Raw genomic sequence first — 24,083 nt, forward strand, 5'->3', positions numbered from 1 at the left:
TTTCAGGTTCTGAATTAAAAACCAGATATAATGCAATACACAAAAGCAACCCTGTCAAATAGGCCTAGTGCACAAAATAAACTAATAATGTAAACTTGTGCCATAGGTTTTTCAGAAAAGTCAGATTTCAAGAATACATCAGCTTTAAGCTTCTTGTGGGTTTGGAACCAACAGCCTCCAGAAGGATCAGAACTGCTCCACAAAAATTTGAGATAGTGATGACTAGTCTTTAGGGACATAATAAAACATCTAATACATGTGTGTAATAAGAACATATAAGAGCTGAAGCAGAGTTCAGCTCTTTAACTGCATGTTGTTCTGCTGTTTTGTGTTCACTCTATATAGACTAATACAATCACATACAACAATCATTTCTCAAATATTTATTACAACTGAACATTGACTTCAATGCTATGAGAGACTGGATGCTTTCAGCTGATTTCTATTGAACCGCAGCTCAAACTATTTCAAATCTAGTGAATTAAGCTACAAACTCCATCATAAAGCAATGTTTCCATCGAACATGTATTTTAATGTTATATTAATTAGTGTTTCACTAGTTAGCAGTAAACCGGTCACCTCGCCTCAATGTGGAGTAGATTTGCTTTGGATGTTATGAATGGAAATATGGAGATTTTATTTGGAAACATCACACTTTTTTCTCTTATTTCAGTTAATGTTATAAATCTAGCGAGCTGAGCCAGTAGTAGTTCTGACAGCGTCGTGTAAACATGACTGAAGACGAGAACAGACGAACCGAATCAACTGAGTGAGTCATTTACACTGGAACCGCTCCGATTGATTCAAACTCGTGACTTCCATCATTCAGTTCAAGCGATTCACTAGAAGAAGAAAAACAGATCAAAAGAGCCATTCATTTTCCAATTTAGACATCAGTTGTAATGATTGTTAAAAGCACGTATAGTGATGAGAGAAACAGAGCTTTTAGAAACTCAGAATCGGTTAAACCACTGCGATTTATATAAATGATTCACTGTTTCGAAGCGCTCCAATCAGATCCGTATCGTGAATCATTTGATTCAGATCGGGGCTACGGAGCAGGTTCGCGAATCATTTTTTCTAATTTTTTTAATTAATTAATTTTTATTATTATTAACAGCACCAAACATCAAACCATTAAGGCAATACAGTTATAAAAAAAAACAAAAAAAACAAAGAAAAAAAAATACACAAAGTGTAGTAACCATGTTTCTTTTCTTTCTTTTGTATTATACCACAGTTTTACAACAATAAATTAGCAGGATAAATAAATAAATAATTAGAGACACTGATGTCACTTGCATGAACTTTTAGTTGTTGATTAAAATATCTTGCTTCAATACATTTTTGAAGTCTTCATAGATCTATAAATGTGTATATAAATACAAAAATATATAAACATAATGATCTATGTAATTATTACTATTAAACTTTTAATATTATATACAAGTAATTATTTATATAAATGTATGTATATTCATTATATATTCTAATATTTATATTATTAATAATTATATTTTATTAAAAATATTTATTTTCAGCTGACGATGACCGAGTTCCACACACACACACAATGTAAAATATATAAATTTATAATGTATTTATTTACAATATTAAAATGTTTATATTTACACTTATAAATGACTATATATATATATATATATATACATATACATACACACATTTATATTTATATATACTTTTATTATATACTGTTATAATACACATTTCAATACATATGAATATTAATTAATATCTAATTATATTATTTATTTACTACTTAATTCAATATGAATTACGTTATTTTCGACTTATGACTGAACTCCTTCCAGACACACACAGATATAAAACATTAAATACATAAATATTTAAAATGTTAAATATAAATTAAAAACATATATAAACAAATATAAATTAATATACATAAATAGGATACATATTATAATTATTATATACATATAAAACTATAAATCACACAGAAGCAGAAATCCTTAAAGTGAAAATTCATATTTTATTGGTTCCATACATTAATTTAATCAAGGGCAGAAATTAAGAAAACAAAGTTATATCAAACAGGGGCATCTACAAGGTTAAAGGTGGAAAAGATCACCAGTTTGTTTCAATTACAAGTGCAGACCTTTAATTCATTCAGATCGATTCAGCTGGTCAGAAGTAGAGAGAGAAAAAAATCATCAAATAGTACAAAAATCTGAGTTTCAGCAGTATTGGGTGTGTGGGTGAAATAAAACAACTAACATGTTAATGAAACATGACTAGCTGATCACAGTTGGTCTCCCTTAAACACGTGAAGAACAGAAGATGAAGAAACAGACTGATAGAAAACAAACACTGAAGTCTGCTTAAAGCGTCTTCTGTGGCAGAAACTCAAACAATCAGGCAACAAACACAGACCGTGCCCTTGATTTCAATTCATCAGTCGTATATGCAAATTAAAAAAATAATCAAGAGGGGAAAAGACGAGGTTGGTGTGTTTTCATCTTTCACGTTTTGCATTTTTTTACACATTAGATCAGAATGGCTTTATGTAACTCTAAGGAGGAATACATCTCAATACAGTTATACAGAACTCTGCTACTACCTTAAATATACAAGCACAAGTACACAGAAATCAATCAAAGCCCACGCTAAACGACTCTCTTTAAAAATAAGACAAACCAATAGAATCTGAGGCTTGAAATCTTTAAGGACCTCGACGGTTCTGTTACTCCTTGGTTTGCAGCTTTCAACATCAGTAAAAAAAGAAAAAAAGAAACCAAAATAATAAAATAAAACATTCTAGGGAAATAGAGGCTGGTATAAAACATGGATAAAATTCTCCAAAACGCGTCTGAGTTGAAACGCTCTTCATGTGATATTAAACATCCTCCAGCAATCAGAGGAAGATGTGAGACTGCAAATTAATCTGTTGTGTTTGATATTTTACTCCAAACATAAGAAATGACATTTTGCTGAAAGAAAATATCTAGCCTACTATTAGAACCATTAGTTTGTTTGCATTGAAATGATGATTAAACATTTTCCCCAGCAAATTCTCATTACTGTAATGCAAAACAAGAGGATAGGAACGGTAGTGTTTTGATTTATGCTGATTCACATAAAAAAAATTAAAAAAATTCTCTCATTGCAATACAGTAACAAAACTATGGAAGCTACTTAAGAAATTAAAAAGGTAATTGCAACTTTTTTTCTCAGAATTGAGATGTTGGAAGTTATAAAGTCCAATTCTGAGGAAAAATAATATTTTCTTACAATTTTAGTTCATATTTTGAGTTTATCTCACCAATTTTGAGAAAAAAAAAACAATTGTGAGAAGTCGCAATTGCAAGAAAAAAAAATCTGAATGAAATAGTTGCAATTGCGAGAAGTCAGAATTGTAAGAGAAAGTCGTATTTGTGAGAAAAAAGTCAGAATTGTGAGATAAGTCGCAATTGTGAGAGAAAGTTGCATTTGCGAGACAAAGTCACAGTTCTGAGAAAAAAAAAAGTCAGAATTGAGAAAAATTTGCAATTGTGAGAAAAGTTAGAATCGTGAGATAAAATGTCGCAATTGCAAGAAAAAAAAAAGTCAGAATTTAGATAATTCGCAATTGCGAGAAAAGTCAGAATCATGAGATAAAAACTCACAACTGCTAGAAAAAAAGTCTGAATTAAAAAAAAATAATTCTGAAAAGTCTGAATTGTGAGGTAGAAAGTTCCAATTACCTTTTTATATTTTTATTCAGTGGCAGAAACAAGCTTCCATACAAAACAGTATTAAAACTAAAATTATCTTTCAAAAAAAAAAAAATTATATTTTCCTCATGCAAAACGTCATTTCTTGTGAGTGAAACCAGAGCTGGATATTTGTTGGTCTTGTTGGCGTTTTACGTGGTCAGATTTCTCTGCTTCATCTTAACTTAAACATATGAACTATCTACAGGCTCCTCATAAATCACCAACAAAACCACGAGTGTGTGAATAAAAACTGTCCTGTGTCGAGTAAACGGTTTCTGTTGTGGTGCGACGCTCATCTCTGGTCCTGCAGGTTCACTTCCTCTGCTGACAGGAAGACCAGCTACTGCAGGTAGATGAATGAGTCGACCGCACCTCTTTCTTCCCATTGGATGCCTGACGCTCCCTGGCCCCGCCCCCAGCCCCGCCCTGAGTCTCACTGAGACGCCTGTGAGGTGGGGTTGTCGTTCTTGCCCTCCTGGCTGGACGGAGGCTTGTTATTCCAGGGGCTGTTGGCTCCCAGCGCGGGCGAGTTGTTAAAGCTGTCCTCGTCGTCGATGCCGTTGGCCGCGTCAAACTGTGTGTTCTCCAGCCGCGTGATCAGACGCTCGTCCTCGTCCCCGAACTCACCGCCCATCAGCGTGGGCTCGCCCACCACCATCACATCCTGAGCACACCGAAACACACCATTAGCATTAGAAACACCATTTAGGGAAAAAAATTGGTCATATATTATGACTGTTTTTGGCACAAAAAAAGTGTGTATATATTATAAAATTACATAAATCACACACACACACACACACACACACATATTATAAAAAAAAAAAAAAAAAAAAAAAACACGCATTTCTATTTATATATTCGCATTCAAGTAAATTCATGTATTATATAAAATTGGATATATAAAAACATATACACAATTTTTCATATATTTGATATATTCTTCTGGATTTAGTCTCAGTTTGTTCTGTTTCTTCACGTCACTCCAGACAGACTGATGATGATCAGATCTCAAACATCTCACTGGATTATTACAATTAATGGCTAAATGAATGTTTGGAAATGTAAACTGATATTTCCTACTTTTAAATTTCAAATGTGTTTTGACTGGCTGGCTTTTGTTCCTTCAGTAAGCTGTTGCGTGTGTTTATGCTGTAAGATGACATGTGATTGGTTACTCACCGGGACCTGACTGGACAGCGGGAAACTGTTTGCTGGGCTCTTCTTCTTGTTGTTGCTGTTGTTATTGGAGCCGCCGCCGGCGCTCATGGTGCTGCCGCCTGACATCTTGCGCTTCCGTCGCTTACTCGGCGCCTGTCTGGCCGGTTCAGCTGCGGAGAGACGCCACACAGACGAGCTCAAACACACGCTACACAAACACCAGCAGACAGGAGTGCTGCAAACATTCACCTGACAATCATTTACATATGTTTTGGACATGTCCGAGGCTGGTAACCTTTTGGTCCTATTTATTTGAGATGCTTAAAAAAGCTCTTAACATTAATATTGAGCCTGACCCATTTCTAGCCCTGTTTGGGGTTTCTCCTATACCAGATTTGACGGCCCAGGATCGTAAAGTTACTGCTTTCACTACAATCCTGGCCAGACGGGCTATTCTACTTAAGTGGAAGCATACTTTATCCCAACTCATGACAGGTGGATACACACATTTTCTACCAGGGTTCCTACACATTAATTTTCCATGACTTTTGAGACAATATTCATGACCTAATGTTCCATTATTTTACAATAAGAATAAAAATCTGTTCAAATTATCATAGCATGTTAACTAAAATTAATGACTATTAATACTACTTGTTTGCCTTCTTGTTTTAGTAGTAAGTACAAGCTGCAACTGCGCCAGACGTTATGCTCCACACAGAGAACATATCACATCACTGAATATTAGCATTTATTTAACTTTTTGGAAACTTTTCTCTATCGCAACTGTTTACATTCACTTAAGAAAAAAACAACAGTGCTAATGAGGATACTCGCCAGGATGGCCATTTTGACTTCATTTTGTGTGTTTTTTGTTGCTTAAACGCAACAAGCTGCGCTAATTAGAGCCCTGCATTTCAGCCCGAGCCCGACGGGCCCCAACTTATTAACGCCGTCGGGACAATTTTCACAGACGGTGTTAAGTGTCCTGCCAGCATCAGCAGCAGCAGCAAGTGCTGGAAGAGTTCCACGTTAAAGTGCACGCAATAAAGCTTGCCGCAAAACCCCAGAAAGTAATTACGTGATGAATGTGTCGGGGCCAAGGGAAATAGCCTAGAACAGGGGTCATCAAACTTGGTCCTGGAGGGCCGGTGTTCTGCAGAGTTTAGCTCCAACTTGCCTCAACACACCTGCCTGGAAGTTTCACGTATACCAAGCAAGACCTTGATTAGCTGCTTCAGGTGTGTTTGATTGGGGTTGGAGCTAAACTCTGCAGGACACCGGCCCTCCAGGACCAAGTTTGATGACCCCTGGCTTCAAATATTCACAGAGACCGAGACGGCAGAAAGCACATCCTGTTTGTTTGCTTAAAAAAAAAAAACACACAACGTATGCTGATATTGTGAGTGCACACAAATAATAGAAGACCCTTAACAGTCCTGAGTTTGATCTGATATTCTGTGTGGATTTACTTACTTATCAAACCTACATGCTATAAGCTAATGAATAAATGTGTGGATATCCATCATTTTAAAGTCAAAAGCTGCAGGAATGAGTAAATCTATGCGATATAGCCTATGCGCAATCCCGCACCAAAATTCAGTACCCGATTAAACATAATTCTACTTTCTGGGTTTATTTATTTTCCAAAACTTTTCCAGGCCTGGAAATTGCTGTTTTAAAAATTCCATGACACTTCCAGGCTTGAGATGCTCACTCTCTGGTTCACTTAAATCCATTTACAAGACTTGGGATCCCTTCTTAAATTACATTAAAGGTTTATCTTGCTCACCTCCAACTGGTAACAATCCATAACTTTCAACTATTAAAAGACTGACTTTGGAAGGAATTTAAAGTTTATTATAAATTTTTTTTGATTACTCATTTATTTTATTCTTATTTATTTTTTAATTTGAATTATTTAGGGGGGTTATTTGGCTGGGGGGAAGGTTTGCAGGAGAGATTAATAATGGACAGTTTCCTATGGTTTATCTACTTTTTTCCTATGATGTACCATTCTGCAACTGTCACTAAAATGCTAATAAAAAAGATTTGAATCACAAACACCAGCAGAGTCTCAGAGACACGAGTGACTCCTGACCTGGAGGAGCGACCATCCTCTGCCACTTCTGGAACAGACACGTCTTGAGACAGTCTCGGGGACTCAGACTGTACGTCTTGTGTCTGGACATCAGCTCCTGCATGGGCTCCAGGATCACACACAACTGAGACAGACACACACAAAAAGACACATTACTAATAGGGCTGTCAAGCAATTAAAATGTTTAATGTAATTAACTACATGCTGTGCCGATTAATCTAATTACTCGCAAATTAACTGGACATCAATTTGGGCTGCGAAATTACCCCACAAAAGATCATTTAAAGTCATTATTGTGTTAAAATGAGAAAAGCATTGAAAAAAGTAACTTTAAAAAGAAATATTTTGATTCAACATAGCATTTAGGTGTATTTACACAGACTGAATTAGAATTGCATGAACAATGCTATCAGATCAATGGGCATTAACGGGTTTAAAAAATTTGAAATATGAAATAGTTTTTGTTCAAATAGCTGATTAATTCAGACGAAGCAAGTCTTTATGAATGAGTCACTGAATCATTGGCTCACTCGATTCATTCAAATGACTGATTCATTCAAGAAACAATGCCTGTGTCCCAATGTGCATACTATCCATCCAAAATTCTATGTGATATTAGTATTTTTCAATACTATTAAGGGCAGATAGGGTGGATAGTATGCAGATTGGGACGCAGGGAAAGAAAACGAAGCAAGTTTTTATGAACGAGTCACTGAATCATTGGCTCACTCGATTTGTTGAAATGACCGATTCATTCAGAAATAAAGCAAGTGACTGTCTTCATGAATGAGTCACTGAATCAGACTCAATTCATTTAAACAGCTGATTCATTCAGAAATGGAGCAAGAGACTGATCTTTATGAATGAGTCAGCAAATCATTTGTTCACTTGATTCAGTCGTCCTGCATCATGTTCGTAAACAACGTAAGATGAGGCACAAATCTGGGTGTGTTAAATGCGTTGATCATTTCAAATTAATGTGTTAAATCGACAGCCCCAGTTCCTAATGAGCTGAATGAAAGCTGTAGAAGACGTCACAGTGTTGTGTTGTGGTGTTCGTACTCGGAGGTAGTTGAGGGTGGAGTTTGACAGGCCGCATCTGGTGATGTTTTTGGACAGCTGATCCAACATCTGCGGGTCCTGAGCCTGAGATGGACACAAAATCACACCATCATCAGGGATGAAACACCAGCTAGAAGAAGAAACACTGTGAGTTGCAGGAAGAGGAACTAACATGCATGGCCAGGATGCTGCGGGGAATGAGCTCTCTGTGCTGCCGGATGCTGAAATGCCACGTCTTTATTCTCATCATGTCGTCGAACATGAACTCCAGGTACAGACGGCCCTCCACACACACCTGAGGAGACCAGCAGAGTTACACCACAGAAACATCCCCCTGAACTAGGGCTGCACAATAAATTTAAATGAAATCAGGATTAGGCAAAAGCTGCGATTGTCATGCGCATCTTGTCAGTGAAACACGGTTCTGTGTAATAAATGCTGCTCTATCTAAAAGCATGTGATGGAGATTTACTACTGATCACAGAACTGGCTTTACTGACAAGATGTGCACGACTATCACATTCGATTAATCGTGCAGCCCTACGCTGACCATCACATTAAACATCCCACACACACACACACACACACACCTGTGTGAACATGGGTTTGCCGTTCTGCGTGACCATCGTACACTGATCACAGTCCAGAGACACAAAGTTGTTGTGGAAGGACTCTTTAGGGTGCTTGAGAATGTAGTAGAGCTCTGTGGCGCCGCCTTCAAACACACTCCTAAAGTAACGAGGAATCAGCGTCCGGCCGATCGCTGTGAGAGACAATAAGGCATCCATGAAGACAAGGAAACATACTGGGTGTTATTTCATGAGAATCTGTAACTAAATGTGAACAGCTGACAGTTACTATGCCATTTAGTGTAATTTTTCATAATTCCAATAAATAACTAAAACCTTAATTACAGCTGGTAATGTTTGTCTCAAGCAATCCGATCATTCAAAGCACATTCAGAGGTTGCATCATATCTGTAGTGCAAATGATAACACCATCCTACATCATATTTACTGAATTAAATACAATGCTTGTTTCTTGCTAATTTTGAGGTGTTGATTCCAAAAATATTATGTTTTGCTCAATCATGTCACACTTTTGTACAAAATGATGCATTTTGTGGCATTTTTGCTTTCGACAACCATTTGTGCAGAGAAGTCTTATATTGTCCTTATTCAGCAGAGAAGCACCACAAGACATGATTCCTGTCTGAATTTAAGCCAGATCACAACTATCTGTTCAATTTTCAGCCAATTTTCACATGCATGAGAATCACATGTATTATTTAATGCCTAATCCTGATTTAAAGGTCAGAATTATGGCCAGTGAAAATGCAAACATGAGCCAGATGGTTTTACCGCATCCAAACCAATGACAGATTTTGTAAAAAAATTACAAATAAATAACTTATTTTGTAATGTTTGTGACATTAAATAAACAGATTTTTCCACTCCTTTGAAGATTGTAAATTAAATGTTACATTTTGAATATTTCTTTTTGTCATTAAAACTTTTGTTTTTGTTATTTTGACAAGTGCATTAAAGCTGATACATATAAGATTTGAAGTTCTAGTAAATTTTTATTTTTTTAAGAGTCGTAAGAAAGTACAACTTCAGTTTTTCTACTTCAAAATTTCACATTTAATTCAATGTGCTACTTGCCTTTTTTGTAATTATTTGTGAAATTTACTAACAATTTCTAAATGAAATGTTTCAAAGTAAATCCTACACATTTTTCCAGTGTAGTCATGAGTTATATGGTAACACCAAGAGCAAACTGTCTCAATAGACCACTTGCGATCGGATCACCTGACACAGATCTTAATATCAGGCCTAAATGTCTCTAGACACATTTATTGATAATCATTTAACACAACTATCTATAAACGTCTGATACTCACTGTATCGTTTAGGACCGTCTTCCAGACAAAACGTGATGGTGAGCATAGCGTCATCCTCAAAGAATTCAGTAGTGAAAGCGTCCCACCACAGATTATCACACTCCTGAGAGAGAAACAGAAAGAGAGGGCTCTCTGATATCATTCATCTGAAGCCGATAGATGTTTCTGTGCTATAGGGTTTATGTCAGGCATATCAAAATCATCTTAAATTATTTAAATGTTTAAAGTGCTTATAGTTAAGACTGAGAAACACAGAGCTATAAATGTAAACAGAAAAGCAGATCTGCCTCACCTCTGTCCAGTTCTGAAGCCGCTTGTTGAGTTCAAATATCCTGTAGTCTGTCTGATTCCCGTAAGGTGTGTGTCTCCTGAGAAACACAGACTTGTTTTAGCACTCAGACAAACACTGAGACTTCACGAACTTTATATACACTAATAGAATCATCATAGTGCTTATAATAATAAACATCCTAATATAGAACCTGCATGTTTTAACAGCTACAGTATCAAACTTTGCTGTTAAACCTGTTTCACACACAATCTTCTCCATGTCTTCTGCGTTACTTTCAGTGTTCCTCAGCAGAGGAATGATCTTCTCAAGCCTCCAAAACATCTCACATCTTCTGAGGAGCGTTTATTTCTTCATCTCTCAATCAGCATTGGATTGCATTATATGTTTGGATTGCATTATATACTGAGACATATTATTGGAGATATAGAGCAACCACTGATATTTAGATCATTTTATGCCAGTATTTGCTCTACTGTTATAAAGATCTCATTGATTTACATAACAAGCATCAAAATTTCATCAGACATATCAGCATCCGCAACAAATTCATATTTCTGCTCAGTTTGAGTCTCCTCTGAATAAAACTGAGCTGTTTTTTCCTCCATATTCTCACTGTATCAGACTATACGAGCCATAAAAACCTGATGATCAAATGTGATACTGATAAATGATATTTTAAATAAAATAAAGATGTGTAAATGTCTCACCCGATGCCCGGCTCCAGGTATGTGGGGGGATACATGGGCGTCGGACTGCAGAAACAAGACAAAGCAAATAACTATGAAAGATCATGTCAAACCTCATAACGTTCACATAACCTGCTTTATAAACGCCCTCATGAGGTCATAAAACAGACTGTAAAACATCCAGACGCTGTGAAGTGAACAAGTGCAGTTCTCTGTCTGCAGGCACCATCACAGTCAGGAAGAGAGTCGTTTTCTGCATTTATCAGCGTGGCACAGTAGATAAGACACCCGCTAGACTTTACTGCCCTGCCACAAGGGAAGCCCCACCCACTTCCTGGACGCTGTCCAATCCTGGACACTGACTGACAGCTGGCACTTCCTGCTCCCACTATCTGACAGAAACATCCACCGACTGCTGATGCAGCTGAACGCTCTTCTGTCCTCACATACACTCACAGGAACATCACAAGTGACTGATTTGAGATACTCTCCATTAACGGCCACTCATGCACATCATGAATTATTCTTTATGGATAGTTTTTAGTACTATAAGGTGCTGTTGACATGAAATTTTCACCAGATGTCTTTAACAACCTGAATAATCCATACATACAAAGAAAACAAAACAAGCAAGTTCAGAAATGAAGTTGTGTAATAAAACAGAACGACACAGAGAAAAAGTATTGAACACATGAAGAAAGGAAAGCCAAGACACCAGCTGAAATCTCTCAGTAATTAAAGCAATCCTGCCCCTCGTCAGTGGAAATGAATATTAGCTGCTTCAGTACCAACAGCTACAGAACCAGGATGATGAAGATGAAACAAGGGTGACGCTGATCCCAAACACAGCCAAGCAAACTCTGGTTTCAGAGAAAGAAAATAAAGCTGCTAGAACGGCCAGACAATCACCTGACTTCAATCCAATAGAAAATAAGAACTAAAGGTCAGAGTTCATAGAAGAGACCCACAGAAATCACAGCTGAGTAATGCATGCCACTAGTTTCTCCTGCAGGAGCGTCTTCAAGCTGTCATTACCAACAAAGGCTTTTGTACAAAGTATTAAATACATTTCAGCAGTTCAATACTTCCCCCGTTTCATTCCATTTTATTACACATAACTTCATTTCTGAACTTATTTGTTTTGTTTAATTTGTATGTATGGATTGCTTGGGTTGTTAAAGACATCTGGTGAAAATTTCATGACAACAGCACCTTTAGAAATATATTTCCTGAGAAAAATGGTGACATGTTCAATACTTATTTTACCCGCTATACATTTATAAGTGAGTTATAATATCCCTTGATTCTGAGCTGACACTGCTTTTGAAACAGACAGACTCACCCCACGTCTCTGTCCAGCATGGTGCCGGGGTGGAAGGGGGGGAAAGCGCTTCCGTTGGGGGGCTCCTTTGGGGAGTACAGCTTGAACGACTTGGAGGAACAGCCTGAGCGGGGAGAGGAAGAGAGATGAACATGTTCAGCTGCGATTCGACAACATTCACCAGTCAAACATCAGGATAATTTAATGATTTCACATTCTTATCAGTACACAGAGATACTAAACTTCATTAAGAGTGGGAAACATCACAAACACGTATCCTCAAGTGGTTTAGTACTATTATAAATGGTCGCAACTTGATTAGCCTAATTGTAGGATTTGTAGTTTTGCAAAATCACCAAGGCTGCATTTATTTGTTCAAAAATACAATAAAAATTGAGAAATGTTAGTATAATTTAAAATAACCGTTTTCTGTGTGAATCTATGTTAAACTGTAATTTATTTCTGTGAGGTGCAGCTGTATTTTCAGCATCATTACTCCAGTCTTCAGTGGCACATGATCTTCAGAAATCATTCTAATATGCTGATTGTGCTGCACAATATTTTTGTGGAAGCCGTGATAGATTTTATTTTTTAGGATTAGGAATAGAATAGAAAGTTCAAAAGAACAGCATTTATTTGAAATAGAAATCTTTTGTGCCATTATGAATGCATTTACTGACACTGTTGATCAATTCAATGCATCCATTTTTTTTTCTTTTTTTAAATATTACTTACTTCAAACTTCTGAATAGTAATATCACAGTTGATAATGAACGCTGATAATGAATGTGGATTTGCGCAGCTTGTTAATGAACAACGGCTCTGTGTGGTAAATGCAGCTCCATGTGAAATCACACACGTGATGGAAATTACCGCTGATTACAGAACCGGCTTTACTGACAAGATGCGCAATAAATATTGCATGCGATATATCGTGCAGCCCTAATTTACCCAGACAATAGCTATTTTAAATTGTAATGTCACAATTTGTACAGTATTTTTGATCAAATAAATACAGCCTTGGTGAACAGAAAAGACTTCTTTTAAAAACATTTATATAAAAAAACAACAACACTCCTGTAGTGTATATATAGACCATTATAATACAGGCTATTCTGATGCTGGATGCTGATTGTTCCAGTGCTGCTAAAACACAGAGATGCTGATTCTGAATTGACCTTTGTGAAAGTGTGAATGTATAGTGTGTGTGTGTGTGTGTTGGGGAAAGCAATACAGTGACTGTCTCACACACTCGAGCAGTAAAGACCCTCCATAAACAGAGCGCAGGGGCGGAGGTCAGCCACACCCCTCACCCTCTCCATCCCGCCAATTAAACAGATCTATAACATGATGCATTCAGCCACAATGAGGTCATGACCCCTGTTGTCGCAGGAACAGCTCCTCCTCATAATGACCGCTCGACATGTCTCACAAATAAATCCGAGAGCTGTCAACATCACGGCTCATCGTAAAATGGAGGGTGATATGGCACAGAAAGACTCTTTAACTGAATTACACAAACAATACAAGAACGAAGGTGAAAAAGAACATTTGATCATTTCACAGTTGCACTCAAAAACATCTCAAACTACAGGTACTGTATTCTGGAGATTACTGAATATACGTTCAAGGTTAAAAAACAAAATAAATGTATGCAAATATCTAAAATATAATATAATAAAATAAATAAATAAATGCACAAATAAAGGACATTTTGAAAATTATAAAACAAATACATATAATAGAAATAATATATAAATTGTATTATTTTTATCCTATAGGCTATATATTATAATACATGTAATATAATATATATATATAATAGTTTTATTTTATAGATATTTTTAAAGAAGGTATTGGTAAAATAATTAAGAATATATATTTATATAATAGAAATAATACATAAGTTTTACAAATATATATATATAGAGAGAGAGAGAGAGAGAGAAAGAGAGAAATAAAAAAAAGAAATTACACACATTTATATTTATTATTATTAAAATTTATTGTCATTAAACAATAATCATTAATTATAAAAACGCATAACATTGGCTATTTCTGGATGCAAAAATCAAACACTGACACTATTTACCAATTAGGTGCTTTTAAACCAACGTAACTTACAAATGGCAATGAAACATGACCAGACAATGACGCATGCGTTCGATAAGAAACATGCTCATGGATATCCATCTAAAATAAACCAACATACACTGCAACCATTAAACATGTTTATGAAGTTAAAAACGTATACAATCCGCCAGTGAGCTTGAAGCAGCAACACATGCTCAACGCAAACAAGATTCTCCCAAACATTAACGTCTACAATCAGCCGTCCGATGTGGATTTCAACAGTTTCACCTCATGCATCTTCACGACAAAAAAAAAAAGCATCATTTCACCTCTGTCGTGCTTTATTTTCATGAAACAGACACACTTCTGACCCCACAGCAAATCTGACTGGACCTGGAGAAAACCGTCCATCTGAAAGACTGTACGAGTGAAGAATTATAGCATTCTTTGGCCAAAGCGAGACAGCTGAGAGATTCAGAGAAAACGCTGCACAGTCCAAAGCTCAACCTGAAAACATACAAATCTCACGCTCGCACAGCGTACAGGAAGCGTCCCGGCATCAGAGCACATCCTTCATTAAACATTCATAACAGACTTTGAGCCATTAAATATTCACTGGGGACGACACTGGACACAGGTTAGTCCTGTTCACGGACACAAATCCCTCTCACAACAGCGCTACGCTTATCAATATTACACGGGAAACAACCAGCACTTCTGCAGATCTTAGAAGACTTTCTAAGACCTTTTTAAGAACAACTAAGGAGAATGTAATACATTTAAGGGAACGCAACACGTCAATATGGTCTCATAATTTAAATATCTTTTATTAGCAACACTTCAAAGCTTGAAAATACAACTTTTCAATCCATTTTCCAAATAAACAGTAGCTTAAGGCTTGAATAGCTTTGCTCCAAACCACCAGATTATGGAAACAACTTTCACCATATCTTCAGATATCACTGCAAAAAAAGCAATGTCTTGTTTTCCAATACAAATGTGGTAAGATTTAAAACCAAGACACACTACTGGAGACGCACAATAACAGAAGATAAGAAGTCTTGTTTTTTATAAAAAATTATATTGTCAAAATGCATGATTCAGATTATTTAGCAATAGTTTTATGAAATGCAGCAAGACAAATTAAACAAGCATGTTTAAAAAAAAAAAAATTGGAAATAAGAGTTTATGAAGAAATAATAGATTTTAAGCAACATGACTAGAGTTTAAACATTTATCGTTAGGGGGAAAAATGTAAAATTTGAAATAAACAGACAAAAAGTCAGTGTACTTGTGAAATAAACAGAATAAGATGGTCTTCTTTGTGAAATAAACAGCAGATTGATCAAAATGACTGAAAAAATCTGCTGATGGGCTCAGGAAAATGATCTACAAAAGAAAAAAAGTTTATCTTAAATTAAATTTGTTCTTATTCTAAACAAACTCACTTAATTTTGTTCAGTTTTTTTTAAGACTTCATTTACACGTACATCTCAAATAAAATGCATCTTGATTTAAAAATGTTTAGAACATTTCAAAAACAAAAACAGTAGAAAATATTAATTTTTTTGCCACATTTCTTTCTTTTTTTTGCAGTGCATGCAACATTTAATGCCATGATTTAATGAATTTAAGACTTTTTAAGGCCTTAAATTGTGGAAGGCAAATTAAAACCCACAAAAACACCTTTACAGTTCACAGATCACTGATAATCACATAATATTCTGATTTATAATCATACTAAAACATCAGCTTGATGCAAAGCAGAAAGCACGTCGAAAGAAATCAGCCTGTTTAGCCATTTAGTAAGTAAATAAAACGTCAGCATTAGATCTTAAGAGCGTCCCATTAAGAGATATCATTCAACGGCTGCTTAATGACTTACTAAATCAAATCAAACTACAAACTCAAACTTCCCGTGCAGTAAATTGCTTTCTTGAAAACATCAGCAGCAGCCCACATTACTTCAGGCTACAGCCTGGCCATAATCGAATTCCCGTCTAAATGTGCCACATGATAAGTTGAGCGCATATAGGACAGCAGACGTCATTACAGCGCCCAACATACAGATTACATACAGACACGTTGTGTTGATTTTATGCCTGATGTAACGAGCTAATGGTCCATCGCATGTGAAAAGTGGGAAACGATGATCATCTGATCTGCTAATGACTGTTTTCACCACAACACCACAGAGACCCTCGAGATGATGCTGATGGCTTCCAGTAAATGGAAATTACTGCGAATTAAGAGCAAAAACACTTTACAGAGTCAATGCATATGCTGACACGGGAATATTTTACTGTTATAATAATAGAAACAAATAGTCTTATAGGAGAAAAGCAGAGTTTTCTTTAAATAACATGAACGGTTTTATGAAATGCAGCAAGACAAGTTTTACATCATGCATGCACATAAATCTGAAATAAACAGTTTTAATGAAAAAAAAATACATTTTAAGTAGCAGAACTAGAGTTTAAAAGGTTTATTCTTGGGCTGGAAAGGTTTAAAAATGTATATCTGAAATACAATAACTAAAAAGTCAGTTTACTCGTGAAATAAACAGAATATGATGGTCTTCACAGCAGATTGTGAGTGAAAATCTCTGGTCATGAGACTCATGAGCTCATATGATCGGATCAGTCAGTGTTTACACTATATTACCGCACACACATTCACTAATACAACACGTTTGCTGCGAAATCCCAGTCTGACAGACTTCAATAACGCAAAACTGTAATGAAAACCGCTCTATAGGTTTGAATGAGCTTGAGCGTTCATAAATAAAGCCCATTGATGAGGCCCGCGGCTACATGCTAATGCTAACAGCGCAATAAAACACCGACATGAACCGAAGAATCGTTTAAATAAAACCACAAAACAAAATCCGATAAACCTGAAAACCTGTTGAAATAAAAGTCGACAATGAAGTTGAAATTAAGCGCTCTGTCTGTCAGAATAACGGTTAAACAGAGTCGTGTAAATAAACCCCTCAGCTTTACCTGAAACACTGATGGACCGGAGGACCGAGCGACTCCGCACGGGCTTTATGCGAATCCCGGGACGCGGATGATCGTTAAAATCGGTGTGAAATCATGGGAAACGGCGGTTATGAGCGCGGAATCGTCCGGTTTGAGTCGCGCGAGGCCTCGAGCTGCAGGTCCCGCGGCGCTCGCGCTCGATGAACCCGCCTCGAGAGTCTTTGTGTTCACGCGCGGAGCGAACAATAGACGCGCACAGGCCAGACTGATGCTCTCTCGCTCTCTCTCTCTCTCTCTCTCTCTCTCTGTTCTTTCACCTCATCTACACCTCCTTCAATCTTAGGATTATCGCTTGTTTACAGTCAAAGCTTTTCATATATAATATTTATATAAAATTGTATATTATATATTTACAGTATTTCTTATGCCTTGATAAATATGTACTTTATACACACACACACGTTAATATTATATAAACACACATACATTATATATATATATATATATATATATATATATATATATACACACACACACACACACATAAGGTGCAAAATGAATAAAAATATGAAAAAAAGATTTAATTTTATGATAATTATTAACTATATACACACACACACACACACACAGTATTAAAGTAAAATCATGTGCAAGATAATCAAAGTATTCTATAGTCTTTGAAGATAATTAATAAAAATATGAAAGAAATCATATATAATATAATATTTTATAGAGAAAGAGAGAGAGAAATACTATTAAATAAAACACTAAAATAAATCTTAATTATAGCATTAAATAAAATAATAATCAAAAATACGATTTTTATTTTATTTTATAATAATTATTAACTATACATATATAATATTAAAATGTGTAAAATAAAATAATGGATATAAATAAGAAAAGTGATATGTAATTATTAGCTATACATATATAATATTAAAATGTGTAAAATAAAATAAGAAAAATTATATGCAATTATTAATATATGCATAAACAGTATTAAAATAAGGTGCAAAATAATGAATATAAGACAAATGAAAAAGATGAACATTATAACATATATTCATTATTTTGCACCTTATTTTAATACTATCTATATATGCATTAATTATATATACACACACACATAAATAGTATTAAAATAAGGTGCAAAGTAATAAATGTAAGATAAAAGATATAAATGTATATAAAAGATTTAAAAGATAATTTAAAAGATATACACACATATTAATATTATATATACACACACATATTAATAATATTATATATATATATATATATATATATATATATATATATATATACACACACACACACACACACAAGGTGCAAAATGAATAAAAATATGAAAACAATTTTATAATAATTATTAACTATATACACACATATTAATAATATTATATATATATATATATATATATATATATATATATACACACATACACACACACACACACATATATATATACACATTTATTTAAGTCCACGTAAAAGAAATGATTTACAGAGACATAAGTATATTAGATGCAGTTAAATACATGAACAAAATCATGAACCAGTGCAATACAGCAGATCTTCACAATATTAAGCATATCACTCAGCTGTTATGGGTATATCTCCACCAACGACAAAGCACAGTATATTGCTAACCATTTAGCCCTCTTTTTGGGCATCCTAAGTTGTTGAAGCCCTCTTATAACCAGCCTGTGTGTGTGTCCTAAGCTCCCAAATATGAAAACAAGTAGTCGGCCTCGATAACCTATCTCTGAAATGGTATTTAGGAGTGGTTGGTATTTAATGACTTTGGTCATAAAAGCTTCCTCCATACTAGAGTCAGAGGTGCATGCACACACACACACACACACACACACACACACGTATATATATATTAATTACTTTGCATCTTATTTTATTAGATTTTTTATGGTTATTTTTTATTGTTATATCATACATTTCATTTTCTAGACATTACTTATGTATAATGCTTCGACTCTATTGTATGTAAACACAATCATGAAACTGAATATATTTAGGAATGGGCAGATCGAATGTTTGAGACACGTTTATGCATTTTGTGCCCCATCTGAATTTCCAATTCAGTTCAATTGAATGTAGTCCATTTTATTTGCATGACAAATAATGAGCTAAAGCGCTGTCTCTCTCAGTGAGATGGATCTGTCTCTGTCCGTCTCCCTCCCCCAGCGCTGTTTGTTTGCTAAGCACATTTCACATCTCTCTCTGTCATCACTTCACATATCGACCGATAAAGAAATAAATCTTGACTTACAAATGCACACATCAACTCTACAGCGCCAAGTGCAGCTTACGTTATGATCAATTTACAGGCTTTAATGCAAAATTCAGATGCAAAGGCCTGTAAAACTCTAGAACATGCATATGCTTCATGCATTTTTCAGTCAGCAAATCACAACATAAAGCATTAATAACAGCATAACGCACGCTTCTGAGGAGATTAGCATACTCAAGCCTGTCAAAGCAAATCAATGATTCAATTACACACGCAAACATCTCAATTGCATTAGTCCACTTCATAGTCTGATGCTCTTCGACTGACAAGCTGCCGATAAATGACAATTATACAGCTGGGAATTTCAAATAATCAATTCTGACCCAGGTCAATGGTAAGCCACTTAACGCAGAGCTGGATAATCAATGCCGATGACGTTACGCTCCCGCGTTATAGACTGACAAACAATCCAGGTTCACATCACGCTGTCAAAACATGTTGCAGTGCATTTACACGTCATGCATATGTGTTCTGAGGTCTGACCCATTACTGGAGAAGACAGTTCCACATACATATTAATACAAATATTATTTTTCTTCATAATGTCTTGATAAATGTATATTTATTTATTTTTATTATTTTACATTTTATTATTTTTAATGTATTATTACTTTATTAAATATAAATTTTAAATTAAACTTTTTATTATTTATTTATTTATTATTAATTATATATAGGATGCACCGAAATGAAAATTCTTGGCCAAAGCCCAACAAAACGAAACACTGGGCCGAAGGCCGAATACTGAACATTTCAAAGAAAAAAAGTCAATTACAAAACAACAATTTAAAAATATTTACTTAACACTGAACATTTTTTAACCATATGGCAAAAAAATTAAAATCTCAATTTTTTCAGAACGTTTGACCAATTCTCAATTTTTTTACGATTTCTAACTAGTCAAATTGAACATGAACATGATTCAAGTAACTTTTTCTTTATTAAACTCTAGTTAAAGTAAATTCTCTTCCAAGTGCAGCACACATGAAGCTGTCAACATGATGTAAATGTTAAACTAATCACTTGTTAAATATCTTCACAGAGAAGATGCATGAACTACAACTACATCTTGTACATATTATATGTTAAGAAATAATACGAGGAACATGCTTTTAAAAAAAATCTCAAAAGTCAAGGTAAATCAAATTCAAAATGACTGAAGGAATAACTCCAGTAGACTATTATTAATTATAAATGTTCTGTAAAAACAATGAACAGCAGCTTTCAGCCTGTCATGATGCAAACATAAATTATTCTTTACTGTTATCTAATTCTAATATTTGGTAATATTTCAATTCAAAATCGTGATTCCTTGATTTCTAAAAAATAAAATCATGGCAAAACATTAAATTCAAATTAATCTATAAAACCGTCCAGCCCTAATACTAACATAGCAAAACTTAACTTAAAATGAATAAGTTAGTAAAACAATATTTTTTGGCCATTTTTGAGACCCCCTTCTTGAATCAGGCATGTATTTTTTTACTGTACAAATAAATGCGGTCTTGCTGAGCAGAAGAGACTTCTTTTAAAACATTAGAATATATTACAGATCCCAATTTAAACACTATGTGTGAATGTTATAATGTATTAATACAGCTGTTGAAAGGTAATTATTATTATCATTATTATTGTCTTGACTTATTATTATTATTATTGTTATTGGTTATGATTATTATTGTATTGACTTTTAAATTTTATTTTACAGAACAACAGTAAAATTACATTACTAACATTTATGAATGTTGATGGAGCTTTTATTTTGGCGGAATCCCGCAGGAAGATCTCAGTGCTTGTTTTTGTTGACAGCAGCAGATTTATAAATGATTCTCATTATGAATTTGGGAAGATGTTTGTCGCACGTATAACATTGTCACATGCCTTTAAAGAATTCATAAAAAGTTTACTGAGCAACGAACTGATTTTCCTCGCGCTTTGAACTTTGAACCCTGGCTAAGGTGCAGCACTGATTGAACACATGCAATCCATGTGCGTATTAGAAAACATAACGTCCTGCAGTGTATTTAATTGTTTAAAGCCATTTCGTGATTTTAATCATCATACGCATCACGTCATGTTTATTCAGTCTTTTCGCTTACAATTTCGGTTGCCTAACATTCGGTGCATCCCTAATTATACATAAATAAAATGTATTATAAATAATAAATAAAAATAATTGTAAAAGAAATTAAGTTTTTGTTTATGCTGAATTTTTTTAATGTTATTCTTTTCATTTATTATTAATTGTATATATTTAATTACATTTATTTTTCATTTTATTTGTTTTGAATATATTATTATTTAATTAAATACAATTACATATTTATAATTATTACATTGATTTATTTATCATTTTATTAACACCTCATTTTAATACAATTCTTATTTATTTCTTTTTCTTGTCATTACTCGTCTCCAAAGAGCATCTTCACATTATATGCACCAAAACACAAGCCAGAAATGCTGTGCATGAATAAATACAGAATACAACAGACACATGGGCCAATAAAAACACGTAAAATGCATCGACATGTTCAGAAGATCAGAAGCGGTTCCTGCGGTCACTATGGAAACGCTCTCAGTGTCATCCCAGGAAGGCTTGTGGCATTGAAGCGCTACACAAAGGTTAATCTCCTGACGTGTGTGGGGGTCAAACTCAGCTTTAGCTGTCAGAAGCACACGAGGCCTTGTCTACAGCTCAACCCGACACACGCTGCGCTGAACACGCGCTCAGATCCTTCAGAACCGCTCTGGGATCAGATCTCTGAGCCGCTAAACCCGTTTAGAGATGCACTGCGGTCCTGTGTTAGCGGACTTTGTTTAACTTTACTAAAGCATGCTGGGAGAAACTCAAAGCAGCTCTGCAACACAATACACTGGGTAAATATGATTTTAGGGTTCACTGTAGTGCTGGGCGGTATGACCAAAAAGTTATATCACGGTATTTTTCAAAATGATACCGGTTTCACGGTATATGACGGTATTTATTTTTTTCATGCATGACTGGATGTTAACCACATTTTCTACTGATTGAGAGGAAAAACTGCAGTAGATTGACTTAGAACGCACTATTTTACTGTCATGATGAGCGAATACTGTAGAAAAATTCCACACTAAATAGTGACTAAACACGACTCATTAATACATGTTAACCAGGAGTCACTCATTTATAATCGCAACATCGTCTGATAAAGCCAACATGCATCTAACGTTACACTAAAGAGCGGCTTTGGCTATATTACTTTTTTGTCTCATGCAGCGCACTGCCTGCGTCGGATATTGTGGATGAGTTCTATATATATATAATGACTCAATATCATATCAGTGATGCAGATGTTTCTGGGAGAAGACAGTTACCCATCAACTGCCAATCAAAGACCATCCACAAACATATATTATTGTAGTTTTTTTCATAATGTCTTGATAAATGTCTATTATATATATTAATTAAATTAATGAATTGTATTTATTTTATTATTATCATTCAATCAAATATAGACATTTTGAATATTTTTTTAGTTTTAATGTTATAAATTTTTATTATTATATATAATGTCACTTAAAATTTTATTGATCTTAAATGTATTATTATTGAATTACATATACAAGTAATTAATTTTATTATTTTAAATTTTATAATGTTTAATTTTATAATGTTAATTTATTATCATTCAAATACATATATAATTGTATATATATATATATGCATCATTTATTGCATCATTCATTCATTTTAATTTAATTAATTTATATTTATACATATTTTTATTATTTAAAATGTTATTTATGTCACTTATTATTATTTAATTAAATATATAAATAATGATTTTTACTTGTATTCATTTTTAATCTATTATTTAATTATAGATATGTAATATATTTTTAATGATAATTATTTAATATATCGATATATTTGTTTTCTTATAATTATTTAATTAAATATAATTATAAAGTTATAATTATTTAATGAATTTATTTTATTTGTTTAATCTTATTTTATTAATTATTTAGTACCTTGCTTTAACGCCATTTTATATTTATTGCTATATTGCATTTTCTTTGCTTGTCATTACTTGTTTTGTGTACAACACTCTGCTAATATTTTAAACACGATCATGCCAATAAAGTACTTTACAATGAAATTGATATTAAGTCAAACTCTACATAAAATCAAGTAATCAAAGCCCAAAACAGCGAATAATCCAGCAGAAAGCTGCATTCTCACCGAGTGTGTCGAGTTGGTTCGTCATGCTGCTGATGCTGTGTACAGTAAACACACGCGTGTGGAGCTCGAGTATCTCTGGAGGCCAGGCTTTCGGCTGAAGGGTGTAGTTACAGTGATGGGGGAAGGCTGAGGACTATCTAACCCCTCTGTGTTCCCCAGTCAACAGGAAGTCAAGAGTATACATCTGTCACAGGCTTGATAACAGCCGCTAATGCAAAGCCCCTGCTGCCCCT

The 24,083-nt window shown here is 34.5% G+C and overlaps 1 protein-coding gene across 4 annotated transcripts in view; it reads right to left on the reverse strand.

Annotated features, from left to right (window-relative positions):
- Window positions 1-1,991: 1,991 nt before the first annotated feature.
- Window positions 1,992-24,083, reverse strand: part of ldb1b (LIM-domain binding 1b) — a 38,579-nt gene continuing 16,487 nt past the window's right edge. For 2 of the 4 annotated variants that reach the window (XM_058791546.1, XM_058791545.1), the window contains exons 4-13: window positions 12,282-12,384; window positions 10,961-11,005; window positions 10,254-10,329; window positions 9,962-10,064; window positions 8,649-8,821; window positions 8,231-8,353; window positions 8,059-8,142; window positions 6,997-7,120; window positions 4,917-5,065; window positions 1,992-4,398 (exon numbers count right to left, since the gene is read on the reverse strand). In XM_058791546.1, coding sequence (XP_058647529.1) covers window positions 4,168-4,398; window positions 4,917-5,065; window positions 6,997-7,120; window positions 8,059-8,142; window positions 8,231-8,353; window positions 8,649-8,821; window positions 9,962-10,064; window positions 10,254-10,329; window positions 10,961-11,005; window positions 12,282-12,384 — 1,211 coding nt within the window. In that variant the 3' untranslated portion in view covers window positions 1,992-4,167. Of the gene's footprint in view, window positions 4,399-4,916; window positions 5,066-6,996; window positions 7,121-8,058; window positions 8,143-8,230; window positions 8,354-8,648; window positions 8,822-9,961; window positions 10,065-10,253; window positions 10,330-10,960; window positions 11,006-12,281; window positions 12,385-17,335; window positions 17,601-23,850; window positions 23,963-24,083 lie in introns of those variants that run through there. The other 2 variants (XM_058791547.1, XM_058791548.1) reach the window with 2 other exon arrangements.

The sequence above is a fragment of the Onychostoma macrolepis genome, chromosome 11 (assembly GCF_012432095.1).
Source record: "Onychostoma macrolepis isolate SWU-2019 chromosome 11, ASM1243209v1, whole genome shotgun sequence".
In the NCBI taxonomy this organism is placed as follows: domain Eukaryota; kingdom Metazoa; phylum Chordata; class Actinopteri; order Cypriniformes; family Cyprinidae; genus Onychostoma; species Onychostoma macrolepis.